The sequence below is a fragment of the Elgaria multicarinata genome, chromosome 16 (genome assembly GCF_023053635.1).
Source record: "Elgaria multicarinata webbii isolate HBS135686 ecotype San Diego chromosome 16, rElgMul1.1.pri, whole genome shotgun sequence".
In the NCBI taxonomy this organism is placed as follows: Eukaryota; Metazoa; Chordata; class Lepidosauria; order Squamata; family Anguidae; genus Elgaria; species Elgaria multicarinata.
Genome location: NC_086186.1, coordinates 3,364,593 through 3,390,943, shown reverse-complemented (window position 1 = coordinate 3,390,943; position 26,351 = coordinate 3,364,593). Strand labels below are relative to the sequence as shown.

Sequence of the window (26,351 nt, the reverse complement as noted above, 5' to 3'; positions counted from 1 at the left end):
ATGCCTACACGTCTGTATCTGTCTTTGTCCATCCACCCATCTGGACTGACAGCTTGTCTTTCCTATCTTGATGGCTTTGATGGAGGCACAAGACAAGAGTTACTATCTAAATTGCACAGGGTAGATAAAGGAGAACTGGTGACTTGCTGACATCATCTTTCAATGAGTCACTGCCCCATTTTGCCTATTTCAGGGATCAGCCACCAGGGCCCCCTCCAGATGTTTTTCACTACAGCTCCCAGAATTTCTGAGCATTGTATATGCTGGCAGGGGCTTCTGGGACCTGAAGTCCAAAACAGCTGGAGATCTACGTTCTGCCTAGGCCTACCATAGAGGACATCCCGCGTGGCAGCTGTGTGCTTGTGCTGGAGTGTCACAGTGCATCTTTTGGGCAAGCCTGTCTTCTACACAATATCCAGGCAACAGGAGCCACAGACCCATAGGGCAACTGTTCATCTTACTCCCCACCCATTCAGACGAGCATTTCTTTCATAGTCTACCTCAGTATGCATACATGTATTTTGCCTCCCTCTCTCCACCTCTGTCCATTGTATTTATAGGCTGACTGGTTCTAAGAGTTGCAATGTATATACCCAGTGTTCTAACTGCAGCTCCTGTTTACACAGTTTCTCATAAACAACGGCTGTTTTGTGAGGCTCGATGTGAACTCCCAAAAACAGTACATTAAAAAAAAAGTTTCCAAGCCTCGTTTATTATTGGGTTTAATGCAAGGCTGCCAAGGGAGGAGGGGTGTGGACATTAATTCATGCCATGCGTGGTCACCGGGGGCTCCTTTGGGTGGGGCATTGATGGGGATGCCCTGTGGCTACTTCAGCAGCAGCAAACTACGCCCAGCAAAACAGCCGAGTCACCCTTTTGCCAGGCTCAGCTGAGTTGCCGGCATCATGGCTGCCTCTGCCATCCTGGGAGTTCCTTCTGCAGAATTTCAACCAGGCACAGTAGCCTTGAGTTGCTGGGAACACCTAAGGCAAGTTGGCAAACACAAACGCATGCTAGAGTGGCCACGTGGCCTCCTTTGGAAGGACTCTCTTGTCCACCTCCTGTTTAAAAGAACTGAAAGAACTGTTTCCATCTCCAGTTAGCATCTGAACAGCAGAATGGACAGGCAGGTGTACAGGTCACAACATCTCAGTCATCCACACTGTGGCAAGGTGGGCTGTGTTCCAACTGAAGTCATTTCTAAATTGGCAGCTGTGCATATAAATTAGCATATGCAAATGTTGTGCAAATCACAGTCCATTTAGTCCTCTTTAAGACCATAAGAACACTAGAGGAGCCATGCTGGGTCTAGCACTTCTGTTCACACAACGGTCAAACAACGGTCCATCAGGATGCCACAAGCAACAACAGGACGTGGGTACAACAACATCCTACCATCCATGTTCCCCAGCAACTGGTATATTTAGGCTTACTGCCTCTGATACAGAATTATGCATTTCCTCTTTTTGTGTGATTCATGAGTCCCCCCCCCCCTTGCACATCTTGTGATGATGTGCAACTGAAAAGAATTGACTCTGATCCAGGAAAAAAGATCAGAAATCTTTTGTGCACAGCTCGTGTTGCACCTATCTCCACAGGCCCCACGGGTACGCATCTTTTGATACTGACAGAGATGTGTGTCCTGTTTTAAAGTCACTTAGCTCCTATATGCAACTAGCTCCACAACTCTAGACAGGGCCGGCCCTACCTCAGGTGGCAGATAATGGGAGGCGGCAGCAAAGGTGTTCTGTCATTTCCCCATCCAAAACTGATTTCACTTAAGGACAATTCACTGGTATTGCAAATAGTCCTGGAGATTCCAGTTCCATGATCTGCATTTCCTTTCCTATTGTGCAATGCAAAACCAGTTTCTCTTTGAGTGCATAGAAGTACATCCCTCTCATCATATGATCCCTGGGCACTTGATGAAGCATAAGTCCAACAGAGCAGCCTCTCATTCATTACAGAGTGCCTCTGGGACCAGTTGATAAGATTTCTCATTGCTTTCTCTCTCTCTCTCATAGTGAGTGCCAGCAGGACTGTAGCCAGAATGGGACCACTGAGAAAATAAAAGCCAGCCAGCATGTTGACTTGCTCACTGAGGTCTGAGCATGTTCAGTAGCCATGGAAAATAAACAGTGAGTTGGAAATTAAAAATGGAGAAACTGGAGTGTGTGTGTGTGTATGTGTGAACGTGAACGTGAACGAACTACCTTGCTGCTGAGCCTCTAACACAGGAGTGTTGAATCACTTTTAGCCAAGGAGCCAAATTCAATTTTGGAGAGCCACTCAGTGGCCACATTCCAGTGGGGGCCAGTGCCAAAGGCAAGAGGGGCAGGGCTAAAATACCCCCCAATACCAGCCTGTTTTAGCTTAAAGCTCTTACTGCTTAACACTAAGCCTTAAGGGAGTCATTTCAACCTTTTAAAAATAACTGCAAAAGCTGAGAAATCAACAAATGCTCAGTGGCCAGGGGAAAGGGGGTGACCATCTGGAGAAATGTGGTGGGCTAGATTGGTAGGCCAGCTTTGGCCCTGGACCTGAGGTTTTCCACCCCTGTGCTACAACACTGTTCTGGAATCCTGCTCATTAATTCTAATTCCATCCCGTCTTTCCTCCAGGGAGCTCAGAACTGCAGGCATATGTATGGTCCTTCATCTGGGCCCCAGTTCCATGCAGTCCTGCCCAGGTTCAGCAAGGTGGCTTCGCCTGTTGTCAAACCCAGGAGGAGGATGTCTCTCCTTCAAATCTCACCCTTGCCATAATGTCACCGGTCGGTCTTAAAGCATATGCATGTGCTATGGTGGAAAGACCCATGCGCCTTAAAAGCAAGCGTGGCTCTGATGGCTTTAGCCCTCACACCACACCACACACACCCAGGTTGCATCCTCCAGTGCTGGCATCTGGAAGGGCTAGTACACATTTGGGCAGAGCTACTGAAAGGCTAGATGGGTAGCCACCCTGCAAGGTAGGGGTCTTGAAAATGAGTAGTACTTCCATACGATGCAGGCCTCCTTTCTCCCCCGCCTTGCTCAAGCTCTCTGTGGTCTTCGTTGGAGGGATGCAGCCTGCTGTAAGAAATCCCAGCCACTCTACTCGTGGGCCTTTGCTTAAGCTGCAGCTCCATTTTTCTTTCCCAGTCAGCATCTGGACTGATGTGGGGGAAGAGTCAGCCGTGGTGGATCCATGCCGCAGAGGAGTTTGCTTTCCTGTTCATTTGAGGCTTCTTGACTTCGCCCCACCCTTAGAAGGGACATTGGCAGACGTACCTCGTTATTATGGCTGCAAGCAACAGACCCAAGTGACCTGGCACCCTCTCCACAGGGAGCTTCAGGAGTCTCAGGATTTATCAGTCACATCAACCCCTTTCTAAATGGATCAAAGCCCTAAATGGCTTGGGGCCAGGTTATCTGAAGGATAAATCTCTGTTCAGCCACAAAAACATCTACTTGGGAAGGAGACGTAGCTCAGTGGCAGAGCACCTGCTTTGCACGCAGAGGTCCCAGGTTTGACCATCAGCATCGCCACTTTTAAAAGACCCGTCTGTGACCAAGACCTTGGAAAGGCGCTGCCAAAAGATGACTATGATTTATTAAATGTACACATCCCTTCCCACAACAGAAAGCAGGCCTGAAGTAACTTGAATGTTAATACCAGCACTTCGGGCCCAGACCTGGACTTGCTTCTGAGTAAAGCACCCAGGATTGCAGTGAACATGTCTGCAGTTATTGATCATTGCCCTTTTGGAACACACATGGAGCCAGGTTTTAAAAGGGGGTGGTGGGGGTAAAACCCAGCATGGCCACCCCTGAAGAAGAACAGAAATACTTGAAACATGTGTGGCGTTCATCTGTCTTGGATTTCTGCTCTCCTCCGATAAATTGTCCCAGAGCACCTTTGAGATCCACTTCTCACAGTTTCCTTGCTCCCATCTACATTCCCCTCCTCCTCCTCCTCCTCCTCCATCCCACCACTGTTTATTCCCACTGAAACGCTTTGCAAAGCTGCAGCTGAATTTGGGCAGGCGCGGTTTTGCTGCCCTGCCAAACTGTCATTTTCGGAAATGTCTCTAGGCTATGCAGTTTTCTAGCTGCTGCAAATGCAAGTTATTTTGAGAGCTGGCTAAAATACACCAGCCACACTCTCCATTTAGATGACCATAAAAGGGATTTTGGGTGTACGTATGTGTGTGTCTGTATGAAATGCTTATATACTTTTTATACTTAGGATGGTCACAAATAAACTGCCATTTCTGTGTAACAACGAAAACAATGTCCGTTCCTTTGGATGAGAGCCCCCGTAAAAATCTCTGGGAGTCTCTGCAGATGGACAGAGGGACGACTTCTGTAGCTTGCCATCTTTGCTCAGGTTTTGGGATCCATTCCCAGAGCCTCAGGCCAGCGAGGTTGAATTTCAGGGCTGTCTTGGGGTCAAACTAGACATGATGCCATTACATGCAATTAGTAACAGCATGTATATATATATTTTTTAAAAAAGAGTTAATTGCAGGCATATCCCCCTTGGATGGCCACTTACATATGCATCTTCAGAAAAAGAGGACATGGCAAAAGAGGACATGGCTTTCCACAAATTTTGCATATGCTAATTTATAGAAAGAGATGCAAATTTATAGAGAATTGATAGAGTTTTAATAGTAGTACTGTCCATGTCGCCATGATTTGGAAGACTATGATGGGGTGAGCCGAATGCCTGCCCACTACACTGTCCAGGTGTGAAATATTAATAGGCATCTTCAAGGCCTGTCCTTGCTCTTCCTTCTGGGGGTTCTTTATCTTTAAACTGGTCTTGGACAGGATAGCCCTACAAATAGAGGGCATGCTGAAAATATAGAATTGTACTTGGACACCTTTACCATAAGAAGAGATGAGCTGAACCAGACCAAGGGGCCATCTAGTCCAGCAGACCGTTCACATACTGGTCAACCAGCTGCCTTTTGCAAACCCAAATGCAGGACATGGGTGCAACAGCACCCTCCCACCCATGTTGTCCAGCAACTGGTGTACATAGGCTTTCTGCCTCTAGTATTGGAGGTAGCACATAACCATCAGGACTAGTAGCCATGGATAGCCTTCTCCTCCAGGAATTTATCCAACCACCTTTTAAAGCCATCCAAGTTGGTGGCCATCACTACATCTTGTGGTAGTGAATTCCATAGTTTAACTATTCACTGTGTGAAGAAGGACATCATTTTATCTGTCCTGAATTTCCCACCAATCCTACAGGAGGGGCTATAGTGAGTGAAGCCACCGCCACCCGTGCCTGGGACTCATTCCCATTCAACTCAATCCAGACAAGACTGAGATGCTGCTGGTGGGTGGTTCCTCTGACCGGATGGAGGGTGTTCAACAGGTTCTGGATGGGGTTGCACTCCCCCTGAAGGAGCAGGTTCATAGCTTGGGGGTTCTCCTAGAACCATCTCTGTCTCTTGAGGGTCAGGTAGCCTCAGTGGCACGGAGTGCCTTCTACCAACTCCGTTTGGTGGCCCAGCTACGCCCCTATCTGGACAGGGATAACCTAGCTTCAGTTGTCCATACTCTGGTAACCTCCAAATTAGATTACTGCAATGTCCTCTACATGGGGCAGCCTTCGAAGATGGTTCAGAAGCTGCAGCTTGTGCAAAATGCGGCAGCCAGATTGATAGCTGGAGCAGGGAGGTCAGAGCATATAACACCGATTCTGGCCCACTTGCATTGGCTGCCTATACGTTTCCGAGCCCAATTCAAGGTGCTGGTTTTAACCTATAAGCCTGCATGGCTTGGGACCTGCATGGCTTGGGACCGCAATACCTGACAGAACACCTGACATGAACCTACCTGTACACTGCGCTCAACATCTACTCTGAGGGAAGCTCGGAGGATGGCAACAAGGGTGATGGCCTTTTCGGTGATGGCCCCCCAACTGTGGAATGATCTCCCCAATGAGGCTCACCTGGTGCCAACATTGTTATTTTTCAGGACTTTTCTCTTCTCCCAGGTATTTAATGCCATTGAACAACACTAAGTTTGTTTTTTAATGGACCCCAGAACTGTTGTTTTAAATGGATGCTGCTGTTTTTATACTGTTGTTTTTATGACTGATGGTTTTTAAATTTTGTATACTTTTAACGTTTACTGTTTTTAGCTTTTGTGAACCGCCCAGAGAACTTCAGCTGTGGGGCGGTATATAAATGTACCGTATTTCTTCGATTCTAAGACGCACCCCATTTTTAGAGATGTTTATTTGGGAAAAAAGGGCATCTTAGAATCAAAGAAATGCTTCTCTCACCGCCCAGCCAACCTCCTCCCCCCCTCCGCGCTTTCTTCTAATGGTTGTGTCCTTTTCTTTTTTCCCTCTGTGGGAGAAGAAACTGCCGTTTGCGCGGGAAGAAGACTCTCCAGTCCCGCTCTTTACTTGTCTGTGCACCAGGGGACGATGACACATGAGTAAGTCCCATGGAAATCGATGGGACTTACGAATAAATTTGCCTAACAAAAAACCAGGCGCTTACCCAACCAGCTCCTCCTCACTCGCATGGCTCGAGGCTGCTGCAGGAGCTTCTTACCGTATTGCTTCGATTCTAAGATGCAGTCCATTTTTAGAGCTGTTTATTTAGGGAAAAAAGTGCGTCTTAGCATCGAAGAAATACGGTAATAAATAAATAAATAAATAAATTCTATGGTTCTTACTCCTGAGTAGGCACATCTAGGTTTCTGGACCAGAACAATGTCAGCTTCCCATTGCCATGCTAACATTGACCACAAACTTCTCCAAAAACTAATTGTACTTTCTCTTCACTTATATTGTTTAATATGATCTTAGGGGAAAGCATAGGGTGTTCTCCTACCATAATTGTGCTATTTCAGGCTGCCATACTATTGCTTTTGTGCAGAAATAAAAATATAAAAAGTTAACTGCAGGGGGAAGGAGAACGTAGAGGGCTCGAGATTTCACCGGCGATACAGGTGAAAAGTTACATGAGCTGAAATAGCGCAACAGCGCACAGATGTGAAAGTGCCCAGCGCTCGACTCGCTAAGGAAATGTAGGGGGAAAGTAGGTGTGATCGAGCTCTCTGTTTCCATTTGATGTTCACCAAGGATGGTGACAACTTCCTCCATCTCTGGGATACATGAGACAAGTGTTCAGCCAATGCATGCGGTGGTCACATTGCCACATATCAATGCGATGATCAGTCTCTTGTGCATTCGGCAGCCCTTGCCAGCGGAAACCACAATCATGAGTTTTCCTGTGCTGTCTCCACGCTACGCTCACCACTCCAGAAGGCCTGCTGTTTCTACATCATGCCATCATGCAATTGGCATATGGTCATTGGATTATCTAATCACTGCCTAGAAGTGGAAAGTCTTCATGCCAAAATCTCTGTTCAGCCACAAAAACATCTACTTGGGAAGGAGACATAGCTCAGTGGCAGAGCACCTGTTTTGCACGCAGAGGTCCCAGGTTTGACTTTCAGCATCGCCACTTTTAAAAGACCCGTCTGTGACCAAGACCTTAGAAAGGCACTGCCAAAAGATGACTATGATTTATTAAATCTCTTCCCACCACAGAAAGCAGGCCTGAAGTAACTTACACATGAACACACACAAACACAGAAACCCATGATGATTAAAATGGAGAAAACCGAATTGATATAAACCATCATCAGAACAATAACGCAGATAATAATAAACATCATAAAATAATTTAAAAACAATACAAAAATCAGGCAATACTGAGTTAGATGGACAAATAGTTTGGCCTGATATGAGGTGGCTTCCTATGCTCTTGGGTTTTGGGAGCACTCGGGGCAGAACACCCTCCATGGGTCTCTTCCTCCCCCAGTGAGTTGACCTTCTCACCATGATTGTTGCCACCTGCGCCTGCTCCTTCTCATCTTTCTCATCATGGCCATCACTTCCTTGATTGACAAGTAGCGTTAAGGAGCAAGTAGGCCGTCTACTGCTCCTCCATTTTAATTTAATTTATTTTAAATATTTCTAGGCTGCTTCAGGGTAGAGACTTCAGGGCTGAAGCTTCTCACCACCACCGTTGACTGGGCCAGAGGCAGATGAACAAGCAGGTTGCCATGGGGAAGAGGAGGAGCAACTCCAGGGGACTTCAGTCAGAGGGGCCCCTGCTGAGGTGTGGGCCCTCAGCAGATGCCGGATCATACCTACCCGCAATTCTGTCCCTGTCTCTATGCCTTTAACCATTTTATGGAAGACTCCATTCTGTCAATCATGGATACTCCTCTCTGAAAAGGGGCAATGACAGACCTCAGAAGGTTGTTGCAAAGACTAAAAGAAATGATCTGAACACTCAGTACATAAATGGTAATGGTAGCTATTGTGTTGGGCACATGCCATGTCTGGGGCAAACAAAACAACAGCCAGACCACTAAAAAAGAGCTTTGCTTTTGCAAAGGCACATGCACACCCCCACCCCCACTCACAGAAACCCACTGCCACTGGTGAGTCCACGCCCTGGTCCTGTTTCCAAATTTCATGTTCTCAATACAAAATTCAGAGAAATGACCTCCCATTGCCAGGCAGGGAGTTGAATGTCACTGACCCACCCCAAATATGGCCAAAAGTACTCATGGGAGAACATTTTCAAGTGTGCCCTGTGGTGTAAAGGCACTTGAAAGTAGCAGTCCCAATTCTGAAGGTTAGGAAACCTGGGTGTGGCCATCTTCTGGATGGAGAGACCACCCATGAATGCCACATATTTCTAGCCCCTTGGAGGAATGTTGGGACACTCATGTCCAAAGGAAAGTAGGAATTAAGCAACCAGAGAGGAACCTGTGATGGAGGAAAGGGGAAGGTGTCCATTAGCCCCGGATCCATCATGGGATGACTCTACTCTGTGTAGCATCCTCTCTCTCTCTCTCTCTCTCTCTCTCTCATATAGGCAGGGGGCAGGCACACAGTTACAGATGTACATATTATTATGTTTTACTTTAAAACAGTGCTTATTCCCAAGCACATGTGTTTAAGCATCAGGGCTGCCGGAAGGAACTCCATTTCGTCCCCATAGTCATGCAGGTGCTGTGATTTAAGTGAGTTTAGAATGCAAACTGCATAGGCTCAGAATATTCCCTTGCTGTTTTTAAAATCAGGTTTGGCAAACTGATTTTTTTTTAGTTTGTTTGCTCATTTTTAGTTCTAATCTAACAGGAATGTGAAAGACGGCAGGGTGACCGGGCCGGCTGGGGTGGCTGCATAAATGCTACTTGGGTGCTTTACAACGGAGTAATACCCCTGGCTGTCGAAAGAACCCCTCTGCGTAAGACCATGAAGTAACAGAGGAAGCTGGTCTTAGGAGACACCCCGCCCCACCCCCAAACGCTAGGAAGTCTAGCATGTGCGCGCTGTGGTTTTCCTCTCCTTGGTGGCGGGGGCACCTGATGGGATGCTCCAATTGCCACAGCGCCTGCCCCTGCCAGCGCTTCTGCTTTCACATTGTTCTGCCGGCACCATGGCGATATGGAAATAAACAAGACGGATTCCAAACTAGCATCTTCGTCGTCTGGGCAACCTCGGAGCCAATCGGAACCCACGAAGCTGTTGATGTTCAAAAAAATAAAAAGGCGGTGGAGGAGCTTGGAGTTGGGCGAATCTCTGAGTGATTTCTTTGAAATGTGCATCCCTTGCTGGCAGATCAGAAGCGCCGCCGCCGCCGCAGGATGGATGTCAGAGGCAAATGCGTTTTAGCTTCAGTAATGGTAATAACTAAGTAGGCTCTCTTGCTCATTGCAGGTTAGCGTGATTCGTGGGAGCGTGGCAATGTGGAGGCCATGCTGCCTTGCTGAGAAGGGTGCCGGTGGTGCAGCTCTCGGGGACCCAGACAGAGGCAGAAGCACCCACTTCTGTTCCCCGGAGGCTGCCCCACATCTACCCACACTGCCAAGGAGATGAGAAAAGCACGATTGCGTTTTATTCCTGGACTAGGGAACGGACATTGGCTTCACGAGGGATGGCATAGCCCTTCTCTTGATGCAATGAAGATGTCCAGCAAACTTACATGGTCAGCCGGACACCTCGTGTCTGCTCAGTTTGACTGATGCCATGCGCACTGGCACCCTTAAGCATGCCACCTGCCAGGGTTTACCCCGATAGCTCCCGGAGGGAGGGGCCTGTCCACTCCATTCCCCTGAGGCGGTGTGTGTGTGTGTGTGTGTGTGTGTGTGTGTGAGTGAGTGTGTGCTGCCGCTGCCACCACACAATAGGAAGGAGGCATATAGCTGTGGCTGCCAGCCTCTACTCACGCCTGGCTTCAAACGTGTGCGGACTGCAAAGTGATGTGCTAGTTAGGCAAGGCTGCCTCAAGTGGCCGATGACGTTACTGCGGGCTTCAACCACATGGATGCATTTTAATTAATTAAAATTCTGCAATGCATGTTGAACACAAAATAAACCCCAAAGGCACACCCCTAAGATCCTCTGAACATTCACACCAAGTTTCAGGAGGCTGAGTTGCATGGCAATGGCACCACGGCACTGACAGATGGACGGATGGATGGAGACACACGCTTATTATTATAGCTTACAATTTTTATTCCAGCCTTTGTCTAAAGAGCTGGTGTTGAGGAACTGAACTTTCTTCCATGCTATGGAAATGATGTTATTTATTTAATTTGTTTCATACACTGCAAAGGGCTCTGGGTTGGGGGTGTATATGCTGACACCACTATGCTTTTCCTGGGAGTTCGGTCCAGACTGGTAGAAGTGGGAGGGAAGCTGGCGTGTGCTTGGGAACAGCTGGGGTCATGCTGTTGACACTTGGAAGAAGGCAAGTGGGAGCTTGTTGTGCCAGTTTTGGGAACAAGAGGACTCATCTGGGGCACTGAAAGGCTGTGCGTCAGTAGCAGCCGTTCCAGCCCTCTGGAAGCTCATAAGGTGCATTAATGCCAATTCCATTAAGTTAACCAACTTGAGACCTCTGGATCCAAAGCTGACATGCCGAACTGTGTGAGAAGCCCTGCTGGATCGCACCAGGGGTCTATCTAGGCCAGCATCCTGCTTCCCTAAGTAGGACATCTCTGGAAAGCCACGAGGACACCAGGCCTCTTCCACTGTTGCTCCCATAAACTGTTATGCACAGGCATGCTGTATAGGGTGACTGACCATATGGAAAGGAGGACAGGGCTCCTGTCTCTTTAACAGTTGTAGAGAAAAGGGATTTTCAGCAGGTGTCATTTGTATGCATACAGCATCTGTTGAAATCCCCTCTTCATCACAATAGTTAAAGCTGCAGGTGCCCTCCTCTCTTTTGTATCTGGTCAAGAGGGCAGGACTCCTGCAGCTTTAACTGTTATGATGAAGACAAAATTTCACCAGGTGCTACATGCATTCAAATGACACTTGCTGAAATTCCCTTTTCTATACAACTTTACAGATACAGGAGCACTGTCCTCCTTTTCATAGGGTCACCCTAATGCTGTAGCCATCATGCCTCACTGCCATTGATAAACCTTTTCTCCTCCTCCTCCTCCTCCCACCCACCACATCATGCACTGGTCCAAATTAGGGGTGTGCACGGACCCCCCGCTCCGCTTCACTTGCAGATCCGCCATTTTCTGGAGCGGGTCGCTCCGCTCTGCCCCCGCTCCGCCCACTTCCGCTCCGCTCTGCTCGGAGCTCCGGATCCGGATCCGGAGCTCCGTTTTCCCCCCCCATAGGGTTGCATTGAAAGCTAAAAAAGTAAACAACTTTTTTCCGTTGAAGTTAGAAACCTCACGTTTGGCACCATGATACCTCATGGGCGTATACACACACACGCCAAGTTTCAAGGCAATCCCATCATCCCCTGATTTTTGGCGAATTTTTGAAAATCGGGCACCCCATTCACACCCCTTGGGATAGCTCCGTCAATTTGCATGTTAGAAACCTCAAACTCGGCACCAGGGCAGCTTATCCATGTGTCCACATGGATGCCCAGACTCAAGGCAGTCCCATCATCCCCTGATTTTTGGCGCGGCTCTACCCTCTAACGCACCACCCATAACCCTAATTCACACCCCTTTAGATAGCTCCGTCAATTTGCACGTTAGAAACCTCAAACTCAGCACCATGATAGCTTATCCACGTGTCCACATGGACGCCAAGTTTCAAGGCAATCCCATCATCCCCTGATTTTTGGGGAATTTTTGAAAATCGGGCACCCCATTCACACCCCTTGGGATAGCTCCGTCAATTTGCATGTTAGAAACCTCAAACTTGGCACCAGGACAGCTTATCCATGTGTCCACAGGGACGCCCACACTCAAGGCAATCCCATCATCCCCTGATTTTTGGCATGGCTTAACTCACCCCAAATTGTCCCATTCTACAACTACATCAATTTGCATGTTAGAAACCTCAAAGTCGGCACCAGGATAGCTTATCCACTTGTCCACATGGATGCCAAGTTTCAAGGTAATCCCATCATCCCCTCATTTTTGGGGAATTTTTGAAAATCGGGCACCCCATTCACACCCCTTGGGATAGCTCCGTCAATTTGCATGTTAGAAACCTCAAACTCACCACCATGATAGCTTATCCATGTGTCCACAGGGACGCCCACACTCAAGGCAATCCCATCATCCCCTGATTTTTGGCGCGGCTTAAACTTTTTAACTCACCCCAAATCAAGTCCCATTCTACAACTACGTCAATTTGCATGTTAGAAACCTATCCTTTGGTCCCATGACAGCTTACCCATGTGTCCCCATGGACACCAAGTTTCAAGGCAATCCCATCATCCCCTGATGTTAGGGGAAGTTTTGAAATTCGGACACTCCAGTATGTCAGGGATTTAAAGTTGCAATTGCAGACAGCTCAATGGGGCCAGTTCCAAGGCAATCCCAACATGCCACGAGATAACCCTAAATCTTCTGGCACATTTGAAAAAGGGATTATTGAACTTGATAAAGTCTAAGTGAGCGCAGGAAGGACTTCTCCCCTGAGTCAAAGCAAGACACATACACCATCCCTGCAAGGCGGGAAGGGGAGAAGGGAGGGAAGGCAGGCAGGCAGGCAGGCAGGCAGGCAGGGGACAAGAAGTGTGTATGCTGTATAAAAAGAATAAAATATACTACTAAGAATATACTAATATATATACTACTAAGAATATCTAATAATATGTTTAAGAATATTACTAATAAATGTAGGGAAATGCGACAAGAAGTGTGTATGCTGTATAAAAAGAATAAAATATTATACTACTAAGAATATACTAATATATATACTACTAAGAATATCTAATAATATGTTTAAGAATATTACTAATAAATGTAGGGAAATGGGACAAGAAGTGTGTATGCTGTATAAAAAGAATAAAATATTATACTACTAAGAATATACTAATATATATACTACTAAGAATATCTAATAATATGTTTAAGAATATTACTAATAAATGTAGGGAAATGGGACAAGAAGTGTGTGTATGCTTTCCCCAAAATGCTCAATCTGTGGCTGCCTGTTGAACTTCACAAAAGCAGCACACTCCGTCCAAGTTACACAGAGAAGAAAAAGAGAATAAATTTTTTTGGGTATATTTTGGTATATAGAAGATAGAAGGAAACATAATCAGGATTTAGGAGAGGGGAGGGGGGAAAAGAACCAACCACTACTATAAGAAGAACAAAATATGAATACTACTAATATAATATGTATGAGAATATATACTAATAGACTATGTAAAAGAATATAATAAAATATGTTTAAGAATATAAATGTAGGGAAATGGGACAAAAAGTGTGTGTATGCTTTCAAAAGAAAGCTTTCACAAAAGCAGAACAGTCAGGCTTTAATACAGGGAAGGGGGGGGGCAACCAACCCAACCAACCCAACCAACCCAAACACACACTCCAAAATTTAAAAATAAAGTTTATATTAAATCAAAGTAAGGGGAAAACACAGGGCAAACTAAGCTATAAGTCAGAAAGAAGCAAACAAACACACACACACGCCAAACTAAACCTATCCTAATCTATCTCCAAAGTCCAAAGCAGGAGCTAACTAAGTGTTCCCTCCACGAACGACAACCCACAAAGAGACACAAAACAGAAAGTTCTGAGGGTGGGTCTGCCTTAGTCCCCCCTCCAACGCTGGGATTGGAGGAGGATGCTTTCTGAGGAGATCAATTCTCATCAGGATTGGGAGTTGAATGTGCCTGTCATCGCTTCCAAAAAAATAAAAATAAAAATAAAAAAACACACAAACCCCGATTTTTAACAAAATATTGCACGTGAACCACAGCACGCAGAAAGTTGAGAGTAGTCTCAAAATGACCCCCATCCACGACTCTCTGTGCACAAGAATTTTCAGAACGATAGCTTAAACCCCCCCCCAGTTATCCCCGATTCTTTTCCGCAATGCAATCCTATGGGCGAAAAGCTGAAAACGCCGTTTGAGCCGCGCGGTTGACCCGATTTTCAAAAAAATATAGCACGCGACCCGGACAACGCAGAGAGGTGAGAGTGGTCTCAAAATGACCCCCATCCACGACTCTCTGAGCACAAGAATTTCCAGAACGATAGCTTCAAAAACAACGTAGTTATGCGCGATTATTTGCCGCAATGCAATCCTATGGCGAAATGTTTTCAAGATGGCGATCGGAGCGCTCCGCCTGAACTCGGAGCTCCGAAAAATGGCCGCTTCTCTTCGCCTTGCTTCTAGGGGTCCGCGGTCCGCTCCTACTCCGCCTCTGGGTAAGGCGGAGCAGGCCAATCCGCTACTGCTTCTACGCTCCTAATCGGAGCGGATCACACCCCTAGTCCAAATCCCTGTTAAAGACATCTATGCTGGAGTCCAACAAACTCATGAAACTCAATTCCTTGCATTGATTATAGGTGGAATTGGCTGCCACTAGATGTGGTTATGTGAGATGTTATCAAACATAAAACAGTTTCCTTATCTCCTCCTGTTTCCTGTTTTTCTTCCTTTCTTTTTCTTTTTTCTTTTCCCTCTCTAGATGACTGTTTTGACACAGCCAGACATTTGGTCTGTATTAATTAGTTTAGTGTTTTCTCCTGCTGTTATGGATTATGATCCTGTTTGTCAAGGTTTTAGCTGCTATTAATTGCATTTTATGGTTCTGCTTTGTGTAAGTGTCTCTATGGGTTGTATGCAATGCTAGTCCTACTTAGAGTAAACCTATGAATAGGTCTTATGTTAGACTAATATTCTCTTAGACTAACCCAACTTGGTGCTCTCCAGATCATTGGAATACAACTCCCAGCGTCTCTCAGCCAGCTATGTTTGGGGATGCTGGGAAATGTAGTCCAACACATCTGGAGAGCACCAGGTTTGGGAAGGCAGGACTGAATCCATAGTATACAACCATGTATGTGTGATATGTATCCGTAGTTATTTATTTAAATTTATTTAAAACATTTATATCCCGCCCTATATCAAGATCTCAGAGCAGCGTACAGATAAAAGCATATACCGTATTTCTTCGATTCTAAGACACACTTTTTTCCCTAAATAAACATCTCTAAAAATGGGGTGTGTCTTAGAATCGATGGCATCTTAGAATCGAAGCAATACGGTAGTATAGAACAACAAATATACACCGCTAAAAACAAATTAAACCATGATCCAAGTTAAAACAAAATATAATTTAAAAGCAATAGATACAGTTAAAACAGTTAAAACAATGTGCCAGTGAGTTTAACCATCAAAGGCTTTGTTAAAAAGCCATGTTTTTACTTGGCGTCGAAATGCAGTCAATGTTGGCGCCAATCGGGCCTCCAAGGGGAGGGCATTCCACAGTCGGGGGGCCACCACAGAGAAAGCCCTCTCCCTTGTCCCATCACAGCATATATGTTGCATTGGTGGGATGCGGTGAAGGGCTTCTCCAACAGATATGAGGTCTCGGGCAGGCATATATAAGGATATCTGTCCCCATCTATATCTATATTGTGCTGTGAGATGCTTCGGGGTGGGGGTGGGGGGATAGGATGGGATAGAAAAGCATTAAACAAAGAAATAAACCCAGATCCCGGGATTCACCCTTCTTTCCTCATTCTTTATGGTGCCCTCCTGTGCTTAACATCCTTTGCTTTGCTTTTGTTCTCTGGGCCCCCAGAGTGACACATTGAAGTGACACGGGTGATTCGCCAATGCTGATGTCCCGATCAAAAGCTGCTGGTAGAGGCACTCCTGCTTCCCCTAAGCATCCAGGCAGGGCACGAGCGGGCAGCAGCAGGGTGTATGCCTCCATCAGCGCCAAATTTAAAGGTGAGCTGGGGGCTGCGGGAGAAAGAGGAGGAGGCTGGGAATAAGAGGGGACCCAGGGCCTTGCTAGACCATGGGATAGCCTGGTGTGAGCCCTGGGCCGGCCCCTGTGGGGAAATCGGGGGCAAGGGGGGGAGCGGGGAACCCTTTTTTTAAAGCCTACTTTTATCATTGGTGCACTCCTGTGCACATGGCCCTTTTAAACTAAAAAAAAAATGGCGGACATGACGGTTCCTTCCTGCAGCCCGTCGCGTCTTACGTGTAGATTTTTAGCGCGGGCTGGCTCCTCCTCCCAACCGGATTCAAAGGTAGGTCTAGCAAGGCCCCCAGTTGCCTCTGAAACGGGCTATTGGCCGGAGCACCTTAATGATCCCATAGTTTGGGAACAAGTTCAGTCTGGCCCATGGGGGACTTCCTGCCCGGCTCTTGGGGATGTGCAAATCAGCCTAACTCAAACTCACTGAAGAATTCCTTCATGACCCTCATTCTAACTCAAGTCCATATACGATTACAAGCTTCGTTTTTTGCTTTTTGCATGGAAATCTGTGCATATTTTCGTGCATATATTTTCTGAGTGTTTGGATCAACTGTATGCATTTCGAAACGTACACATTCTTCTCCCATTGATCAAAGCGTATTTTTGCAGTTTTCAGAAGTATCCTCCCCCTCCTTCCAAACACATGCTGTCGAATGAACGGCTTTTGGTCTGTAAACCACACTGCAGGCTCAGAAATGTATGGAATTCAACCATGTGTACGTTTTTGAAATGTACACATTTTTCTCCCATTGATCAAAGCATCTTGGTGCACATTTTTTAAATGCACAATTTTCAAGTACATTTTCTTTTTGCTCTGCATTACAAGCTCGGTGACAAACAGACTTTGACCACATATTGCTTTTAGGTCCGTGTTGTATTCCAGGAGCTACGAAATGGATAAATTCTGGTCAAAAATGAACTGAAATGAATTTCTCATATGCCCCTAGTTAGGGGTTGGGTCATTTTTGCAGCAGTTGCTTCTTTTTTCGTATAGTGGTTAATTAATTAACCATGTTAACTGCTTTTAATGTATAAGATGAAGAAATATTGTTCATATTTATTAGACTCTTGACTGATTGCCCACCTGCCTCTTTGCATTCATAGTTGTGAACTATGTTCATTACACCTGTGGAGTAGAAGAGCTCCAGATGACCAGTGGAAAAGCTTCAAGCTGCTTGCTAGCACTTTTTGTTCATGGCACCTGTTCAACTAAACGCACGGAAAGGGGGTGAATTTCCGACCAGATGGTTTGCTGCTTACTGCCAGCAATGGAATTGCACAACCAGATGGTGGACATAAACCAGAGGCAACAGCTATATCGGACCACCTTCCTCTACATGTGAACCATTACGATGACCCAACACAGCAGCTCATATTCTGTTTCCATTAACACCCAGGGTGGCCATGTGTCCTCTTTTATAGGACAGTCCTCTATTTGAAGGGTTCCTACAATTGAAGGACTATCTTATCCAAGTCCCTTTAAAGATAAAGAGCCATCAGACGGAGGGGCTGGTAGACTGACCCTATGAAAAGGAGGACAGGGCTCCGGTATCTTTAACAGTTGTACTGAAAAGGCAATTTCAGCAGGTGTCATTTGTATATATGGGGAACCTGGTGAAATTTCCTCTTCATCACAACAGCTAAAGCTGCAAGAGCCCTGCCCTCTTTTAAATCTGGTCACTCTAGTATAGTTCCTGCAGCTTTAACTATTGTGATGAAGAGGGAATTTCACCAGGTTCCCCATATATATAAATGACACCTGCTGAAATTCCCTTTTCTATGCAACTGTTAAAGATACAGGAGCCCTGTCCTCCTTTTCATAGATGGTTACCCTAGAGGCTGGGCTTTGAAGTTGCCCATCAGAAGCGCCTAAACAGCAGACTGAACAAGGCTCACCGATCACCTGGTCATTGTCTTTCATGTCATGTTGAGATGGGCTGAATTTCTTTTAAAATTCTGGTTAAAATGTCTAAATTTGCATGCATTGCAGATGCAAAATTTATGCTAATTGTCCTTCCTTTTCGTATTCTTTGTTTGGGTGATGCAATTCCTCCTGTCCCTCCTGTCCCCACCCCCACTGCTGTTTCCATTTTCAGTTTGTGATTTCCATTCTCTTGCAGGGCCAGGTCCCGGGAAATACGGCAGGCACCCTTGCACTGGTATTACGGAGCATGACTTCACCAAGTATACTGAGCCGGCCTACTCGATGCGTGTGAAATCCAAAGAAAGATGTAAGGGGACAAAAAGAGTGGGTGATACATATTCTGGGTTGTGTGGACAGTTGCAGGTCACTATTATCAGTTGAGATCAATTGCAAAAGTGACAAGAGAGTGCGGGCTTCATCCCATGTACCCGTTTCCTTGAAATTATCCCCATAGCGTAAAGCTGTCGTTGTTGTTGTTGTTAGCTAAATCACACCCTGGGCATTGGCGTTCCTAAGATCCTTTGCATACCAGGAAAAAGGTTTAAGGGGGGGGGATATAAAAAATCATAAAAAAATCAACAGATGATCCAATTCAAATTTGGTATGCTGAAAGCCCTCTATTACTGTGCCGATTTTGCTGCCTTTATCTTTAAAACTTACACAGATGTAAGCATTTGTTTAATTTGAAGTTTAAAAATCATCGTTCTGGGCCCCCTGTGGCCACTCGGAGAAGGACTAGGAAGTATGTTAAAATTAGCCTTGGGATTGTGGGGGAGTAAGAAGAGTCGCTCTTTCCGCGATTCTATTTCCAGTGCTTCTTTTAGGGAAGCAACACAATCACAGCAGGATGCATCAGAGTACTTCACAATAAAAGCAGATTATAAAGTAGAAAACATTGGAGTCCTTTGCATGTAATTCGCAGTGAATGCACAGTATAACACTGGTGTGATGAAGCTCTGAAGCTGGCTATACAGCTTTAAGGTCAACTAAAACTGGGCAGGTGTAACCTTGGAATAAGGAGGGACAATCTGTATTTTTGGAACCCATTGTATATTAATTAATTAATTACATTTCTATACTGCCCAATAGCCAGAGCTCTATTTATATTTAGGGCCCAAATGGATGTGACATGACAGATCCATTATCAAATCTCCCAGGTGTCCTTAAATTGTAGAGCACCTGTGGAAGGCCTCAATTTTGACTGGAGGAATGACATTGCAGGACAAGGTGTATTTTTCCTGATCTAAATGGCTCTCCCAGAAGCTGATACTACCTTCATAACATTAAAACAACACAGGTACCAATATCATGGCTCTGAATGACAACAGCAACCTGGGTTTGGGTTTAAAAGAGCACCCCCAATAAGTTAATAAGATAAGCAAAACATTACAAGAAGTCAAAATACATTGCAAAAGTATCAAGAACTAAACCAGAATAAAATCACATAGGATAGGGTGACCCTATGAAAAGGAGGACCGGGCTCCTCTATCTTTAACAGTTGTATTGCAAAGGGAATTTCAGCAGGTGTCATTGGTATATATGGGGAACCTGGTGAAATCCCCTCTTCATCACAGCAGTTAAAGCTGCAGGAGCTATACTAGAGTGACCAGATTTAAAAGAGGGCAGGGCTCCTGCAGCTTTAACTGTTGTGATGAAGAGGAAATTTCACCAGGTTCCCCATATATACAAATGACACCTGCTGGAATTCCATTTACAACTGTTAAAGATACAGGAGCCCTGTCCTCCTTTCCATAGGGTCACCCTAACTTAGGAGGCACCACTCATTAACCTACCAGACTTTTACCCGATACTTTATAAGGAAGTCTTAACGACATGACAGTGGTCAGGTTTGTATTGTCCAGGAAAGGCCAAATGGGCAAACCAGCCTAAGCACGTAATAGGTGCTTCTTCGTGCCACACGCATTTCAATGCAACGTGTAGCTAGCCCCAAGGTGGGGGTACTCTCAGTTGATCATAGAATCATAGAATCATAGAATAGCAGAGTTGGAAGGGGCCTACAAGGCCATCGAGTCCAACCCCCTGCTCAATGCAGGAATCCACCCTAAAGCATCCCTGACAGATGGTTGTCCAGCTGCCTCTTGAATGCCTCTAGTGTGGGAGAGCCCACAACCTCCCTAGGTAGCTGATTCCATTGTCGCACTGCTCTAACAGTCAGGAAGTTTTTCCTGATGTCCAGCCGGAATCTGGCTTCCTTTAACTTGAGCCCGTTATTCTGTGTCCTGCACTCTGGGAGGATCGAGAAGAGATCCTGGCCCTCCTCTGTGTGACAACCTTTTAAGTATTTGAGGAGTGCTATCCTGTCTCCCCTCAATCTTCTCTTCTCCAGGCTAAACATGCCCAGTTCTTTCAGTCTCTCTTCCTAGGGCTTTGTTTCTAGACCTCTGATCATCCTGGTTGCCCTCTTCTGAACACGCTCCAGCTTGTCTGCGTCCTTCTTGAATTGTGGAGCCCAGAACTGGACGCAATACTCTAGATGAGGCCTAACCAGGGCCGAATAGAGAGGAACCAGGACCTCACGTGATTTGGAAGCTATACTTCTATTAATGCAGCCCAAAATAGCATTTGCCTTTCTTGCAGCCATATCGCACTGTTGGCTCATATTCAGCTTGTGATCTACAACAATTCCAAGATCTTTCTCGTTTGTAGTATTGCTGAGCCAAATGTCCCCCATCTTGTAACTGTGCATTTGGTTTCTATTCCCTAAATGTAGAACTTGGCATTTATCCCTATTAAATTTCATTCTGTTGTTTTCAGCCCAGCACTCCAGCCTATCAAGATCACTTTGAAGTTTGTTTCTGTCTTCCAGGGTATTAGCTATCCCACCCAATTTGGTGTCATCTGCAAATTTGATCAGCGTTCCCTGCACCTCCTCGTCCAAATCATTAATAAAAATGTTGAAGAGCACTGGGCCCAGGACTGAGCCCTGCGGCACCCCACTCGTTGCCTCTCCCCAGTTTGAGAAGGTTCCATTGATAAGTACTCTTTGAGTCCGATTCTGTAGCCAACTGTGGATCCGCCTAATAGTTGTTCCATCTAGCCCACTTTTAGCTAGTTTGTTAATCAGAATGTCATGTGGTACTTTGTCAAAAGCTTTGCTGAAGTCAAGATATATGACGTCCACAGCATTCCCACAGTCCACAAGGGAGGTTATCCTATCAAAAAATGAGATCAAATTAGTCTGACAGGATTTGTTCCTGACAAATCCATGTTGGCTTCTAGTAATCACTGCATTGATTTCAAGGTGTTTACAGATTGACTTCTTTATAATCTGCTCCAGAATTTTCCCAGGGATGGATGTCAGACTGACTGGTCTGTAGTTCCCAGGTTCCTCCTTTTTGCCCTTTTTGAAGATAGGGACAACGTTAGCCGTCCTCCAGTCATCCGGCACCTCACCCGTCTTCCATGATTTTGCAAAGATAATAGACAAAGGTTCTGAGAGTTCTTCCGCTAGCTCCTTCATTACTCTTGGATGCAGTTCATCGGGCCCTGGAGATTTGAACTCATTCAAGGAAATTAGGTGTTCTTTGACCATTTGTTTATCAATCTCAAACTGCAATCCTGCCCCCTCAACTTCTGCTTCACTTTTTCCAGGGGGGTCATAGACCCGCTTTTGGGAGAAGACCGAGGCAAAGTAGGAATTGAGCACTTCAGCCTTTTCTTTGTCATCTGTTATCAATTTGCCATCCTCATTAAGCAGTTGAACCACCATTTCTTTCCTCTGTCTTTTACTACTCACGTATCTGAAGAAAGCCTTTTTATTGCTTTTAGCATCCCTCGCTAATCTCAGCTCATTCACAGCTTTAGCCTTCCTGACGCCATTTCGGCACTTCTGCGCCACTTGTCTGTACTCTTCTTTTGTAGCCTGGCCTTCCTTCCACTTCCTATATGTATCCCTTTTTGTTTTCAGTTCATCAATAAGCTTTTTGTGGAGCCACATTGGTTTCCTCTGTTGTCTTCTATCTTTTCTCCTTGTTGGAATTGTTTGTAACTGTGCCTTTAAAATTTCATTTTTTAGATACTCCCACCCATCCTGCACTCCTTTTCTCTTTAGGCTCCCTTGCCACGGGACCTTACTTATTATAGTTCTGAGTTTATTAAAATCAGCTTTCCTAAAATCCAGAGTACGTGTATGGCTACGCTCGACTTTTGTCTCCTTCATATTCAAGAATTCAAGTATGACGTGGTCACTTTCCCCCAGAGTTCCCGTAACTGCCACTTTATCCACTAAGTCATCCCTATTGGTCAATAACAAGTCAAGGATTGCCGATCCTCTAGTTCCTTCCACCACTTTCTGTAGGAGAAAGTTATCACCCATACATGTCAGGAATTTCTTGGAAGGGCCGCTTTTGGCAGTAATGGTCTCCCAACAGATATCAGGGTAATTGAAGTCCCCCATCACTACTACATCACACTTCCTTGAAACACTGGTAATTTGTTTCTCAAAAGTTTCGTCCTCGTCTTCTCCTTGATTGGGTGGTTGGTAGTAGACTCCGATTATCATATTCTTTTTATTCCTAGCCCCATTTATTTTAATCCAGACGCTCTCGACGGGGCTCCCAATCTCATCCGCCTGTATTTCTGTGCAGGGATAGGTATTTTTAACATATAGTGCAACTGATGATGGCGATCATCAGTGGATGAGGACTCAACCTCATGTGGACAATTCTTCTTCTTTTGCTTGCAAGTGATCACAGTTGTGGAGAGCCCTGGGCCATGCTATTATGTGGATCCGAGCCTTTCTCATGTCGGAATATGGAAGCCAGTCTCATTCCGCATGCCACAAGAGAGAAAGAGAACAAGTAAGTCTCAGGCTGGGTTTGTTGTCATCGTAGATACGTTTGGTGGCCACGCTGGGCCAGATGGATGGTTTGGAGCAGAGGTGAAAAACAGCCTACAGAACTTGGGGGTTAAAAACTGCTGTTCCCAGCTCTTGAAAAGGAAAGAAGACTTACTGATCTTTCCTCTCCCTGAAATTATGAGTTGAGCTGGTGGGAGAGGTGAGACTTGTCCCAACCTGATGATCCCCGGATCTGTTAGACTACAATTCCCAGCATCTCCCAGCCAGCATGTGTTGTTGTTCAACACATCAGGAGGGCACCAGGGTGGGGAAGACAGCCTTAAACAATTTCTCACCACCAGATCAAACAGCCAGCCCAGCCCAGCATCAGTGCTTTTTTCACAGCAACGGGGCCTGTCTTCACACAGAGCTGTGGGGTGTTCTAAATTCGATCAGAAGGAGAAGAGACAGCGGGTGTCAGGAGACGACTCCGTATGGTCAATCAAGCTGGAACGCCTCATCTTCCTGAGGCCGAGGGACCTCAAGATGTTGACGTTGTGATGGCCTGAATGGAGAGGCAGTAAAGCCACTGAAATAACATCGGGGAAAACAAGAGGGTCATGCAGCTTTAGAGCCATAATCTAGTAAGTGCCTGGGAGGCTGCGTATGGAATTAACACTAAAAGACAGTGAATTACAAGTGAAGATGTCATTGAGGAGTTTAATGGCAGCCTGGTCTAACTCCGTGGGCAAGACAGTCAGTGCTAAAGACTGCTAGGAAGGGTGACAAGAGGATACCAATGTGAATAAGAAGTATCGCGCCCCCTTCTTTTTTTTGCAGCGTGTTGGTAGAAGCAGGGAGGGGAGGCTGAGGTCTGTGGTGGTTCTTATGGGGGTGGGATTTTGCAAGGCAATTTGTGCACCACTGTAGCTGAATGTCTTCACAAAGCAGAAGATTCTAGCTGCCTCTTGATGTCTATCTGCACCCCAGCCAGAGGCTGATCGATGCCTTTTCCAAAGCCACAATGTGAGGCATGATAAGCAGGCCTTTGCTGTGGCCCTTAGCCCTTGGGTGGCTCTTTCAAGCCATGATCCCTTTTCAAAGCTGCTCCTGCTCCGTTTGACCCAGAGACGAAGAAGCCAGAGGCAGTGTTAGGAAGGCTAAACTGTTCCTCTGGAGAGACCGTGGCTCCCTGGCGGAAGAGGTAATGAAGCACAAAGACCTTGCGGCTCAGGAGAACCATTGGCTAAGAGGAAATCTTCTCAAAGGTGCAGGAGGAGCCCAGGCTGTGGTGGTGATGGGCTCTACGGAAAAGGAAGGGGCCAGAAGGGAGAGCAGAGAAGATGCCAGGAAAAAGCTTTTCAGTTTCATTGGAGGAGCATTTATGGTGCTCATCATGCAGGAGCAGGCAGATGGTAGATCAGGTTTGAATGGGTCGACTTCTGGTTGATTTGTATCAGACTCCCCATAGTGCAATGATGGAAAGTAAAACAGCAGGTTTTTTTAAAAAACAAACGAACGAACGAACGAACGAACGCAAATTTCAGTATAGCTGGTCTTGTGCAAGTGTCTTCTCTTTCAGCTTCAGTGTTCCTCATTTGTAAATAAGGTCCACTGATGGTCTTTGACCAGATTTTTGTACAATTCTCCAGGCCACTTTTATACTAGGGTCCCTGAGCTGTAGTAACCCTGATATCAGCAGCAATGTGACCCTAGTGTATGCTTCAGAGGGTGCAGCAGGTGGTTGGTCCCCCACTCCCATGTACCATGTTTTTGAAACTGGTTGAGCCCCCAACCCACTATTTTAGACCTGACTGTGGTTGGCAGACCTGGCTGGTGAACAGCTTGGGATACGTCCCATGGCCATTTTCTAGGCAGGCTCTGGTACAAAGACCCATATAATTCCACATCCGCATTCTGTTGCAAGACAACCCAATTCAGTGTCAGTTATGCAAATTGAGCAGATGTGCTGAATGTCTGTTGTTTTAGCACAATTGCGAATCCATTACTGTTTTGTGTAAGTTTATCCTGGTTTTGCTAGTCATGGAGAAAGGCAAGGAGTTTCTTAGGGAGAGGATGCACTGAGCCTCACTCCCCAACACTGGCAAAGTTATCCAACAACCCCTTCAGCTTCTGAGATGGCAATATTTATTGTATTCATTTAAAATGTTTATATCCCAGCCAAATGGGCCCCTCAAGGCTGCTAACCACCACCACCACCAGAACACCCAGCATCAGAAGAACAGATTTGAACCTTTACGTTCACATCCATGGAGAACTAGAAACTAGCTTTTAAAAATAAATAAATATTAAAGTGGAGGTTCACAGGAATTAGGAATATTGGAATATTCTTATACTGAGCCAGGCCTTTGGTCCATCTAGGCCAGTATTGTTGGCACTGGCTGGCAGCAGCGGCTCTCCAGAGTTTCAGGCAGGAGTTTTTCTTCCTCAGCCCTACTTGGAGATGCCGGGGATCGAACCTGGCACCTCCTGCATGCACAGCAGGGGCTTTGCCACTCAGCCAAGGCCCCTCCAAGTTCCACCCTCCACTTCCCCTCTCCTGGGATCCTGACCAACTGGGTCCTATCTGCAGTGCTATTCACCTGTTACACTCATCATAGGACAGAGGGAAGTGCTGAGTGAGGAGTGTCACTCACATTTGCCCTTGGCTTACAGGTATAATTCCAACACCTGCACCAAATGAGTATTACGTGGAGAAGATACATCCCCTAGAAGAGCCCAATGCACCAGCATATACTATAGGTGTTCGAACACGCTACTGGGAGAGCAACCCATTCCCGGCACCCAACCGCTATACCCTTCCGGGGACACTGGGTCCCAGATTACCAGTCAAGGCATGTGCTCCTTGCCTCTCGATGGCTTCCAGTGCATCAGTATGGAGCTACGCCAAAGACCTGGTGAGAGGGCCCGGCCCTGCAATGTACACCATACCAGAGGCAGATATTTACTTGCACCATCAACCTGCCTACAGCATATCTCAAAGGTTCAATCCCTCCAGCAAGGACTATACACCAGGCCCTCCTGACTACAATGCTGAGCAGGTCACTGCCCATAAACCCAGAGCCCCACGTTTCCATCTGGGGATTCGCCACTCCGAATATGTTCACAGCACTCCGCCGGTTTGCATCATCAAAGAGTGAGAGTTGCCCCATGTGATTTGGAGGTGGTTTGTCCTTTAGACAGACCCACCTCCCAAAGCTCTCATCCTTTCACAGCATCAGTAACCAGTGGCAGAGAGCTCTTTTTGATTGGCAATCCACTCATGAGACTATGGAGATATTCCTATGAGTTTGGGGAAGGTTTGGTCCCTGCTAAGGTTGGTCAACAGATAGATTTGGAAGCCCTTG

General features: G+C 46.1%; 1 protein-coding gene across 1 annotated transcript; it reads left to right on the top strand.

The window, feature by feature from the left end:
* The first annotated feature begins 16,109 nt into the window (after positions 1–16,109).
* CIMAP1C (ciliary microtubule associated protein 1C) lies at positions 16,110–26,144 on the top strand. The gene is made up of 4 exons (XM_063142608.1): positions 16,110–16,227; positions 18,382–18,492; positions 22,892–23,005; positions 25,660–26,144. Exons 1-4 carry the CDS (start codon positions 16,110–16,112, stop codon positions 26,142–26,144), a joined length of 828 nt encoding a protein of 275 aa, XP_062998678.1.
* Positions 26,145–26,351: the final 207 nt, after the last annotated feature.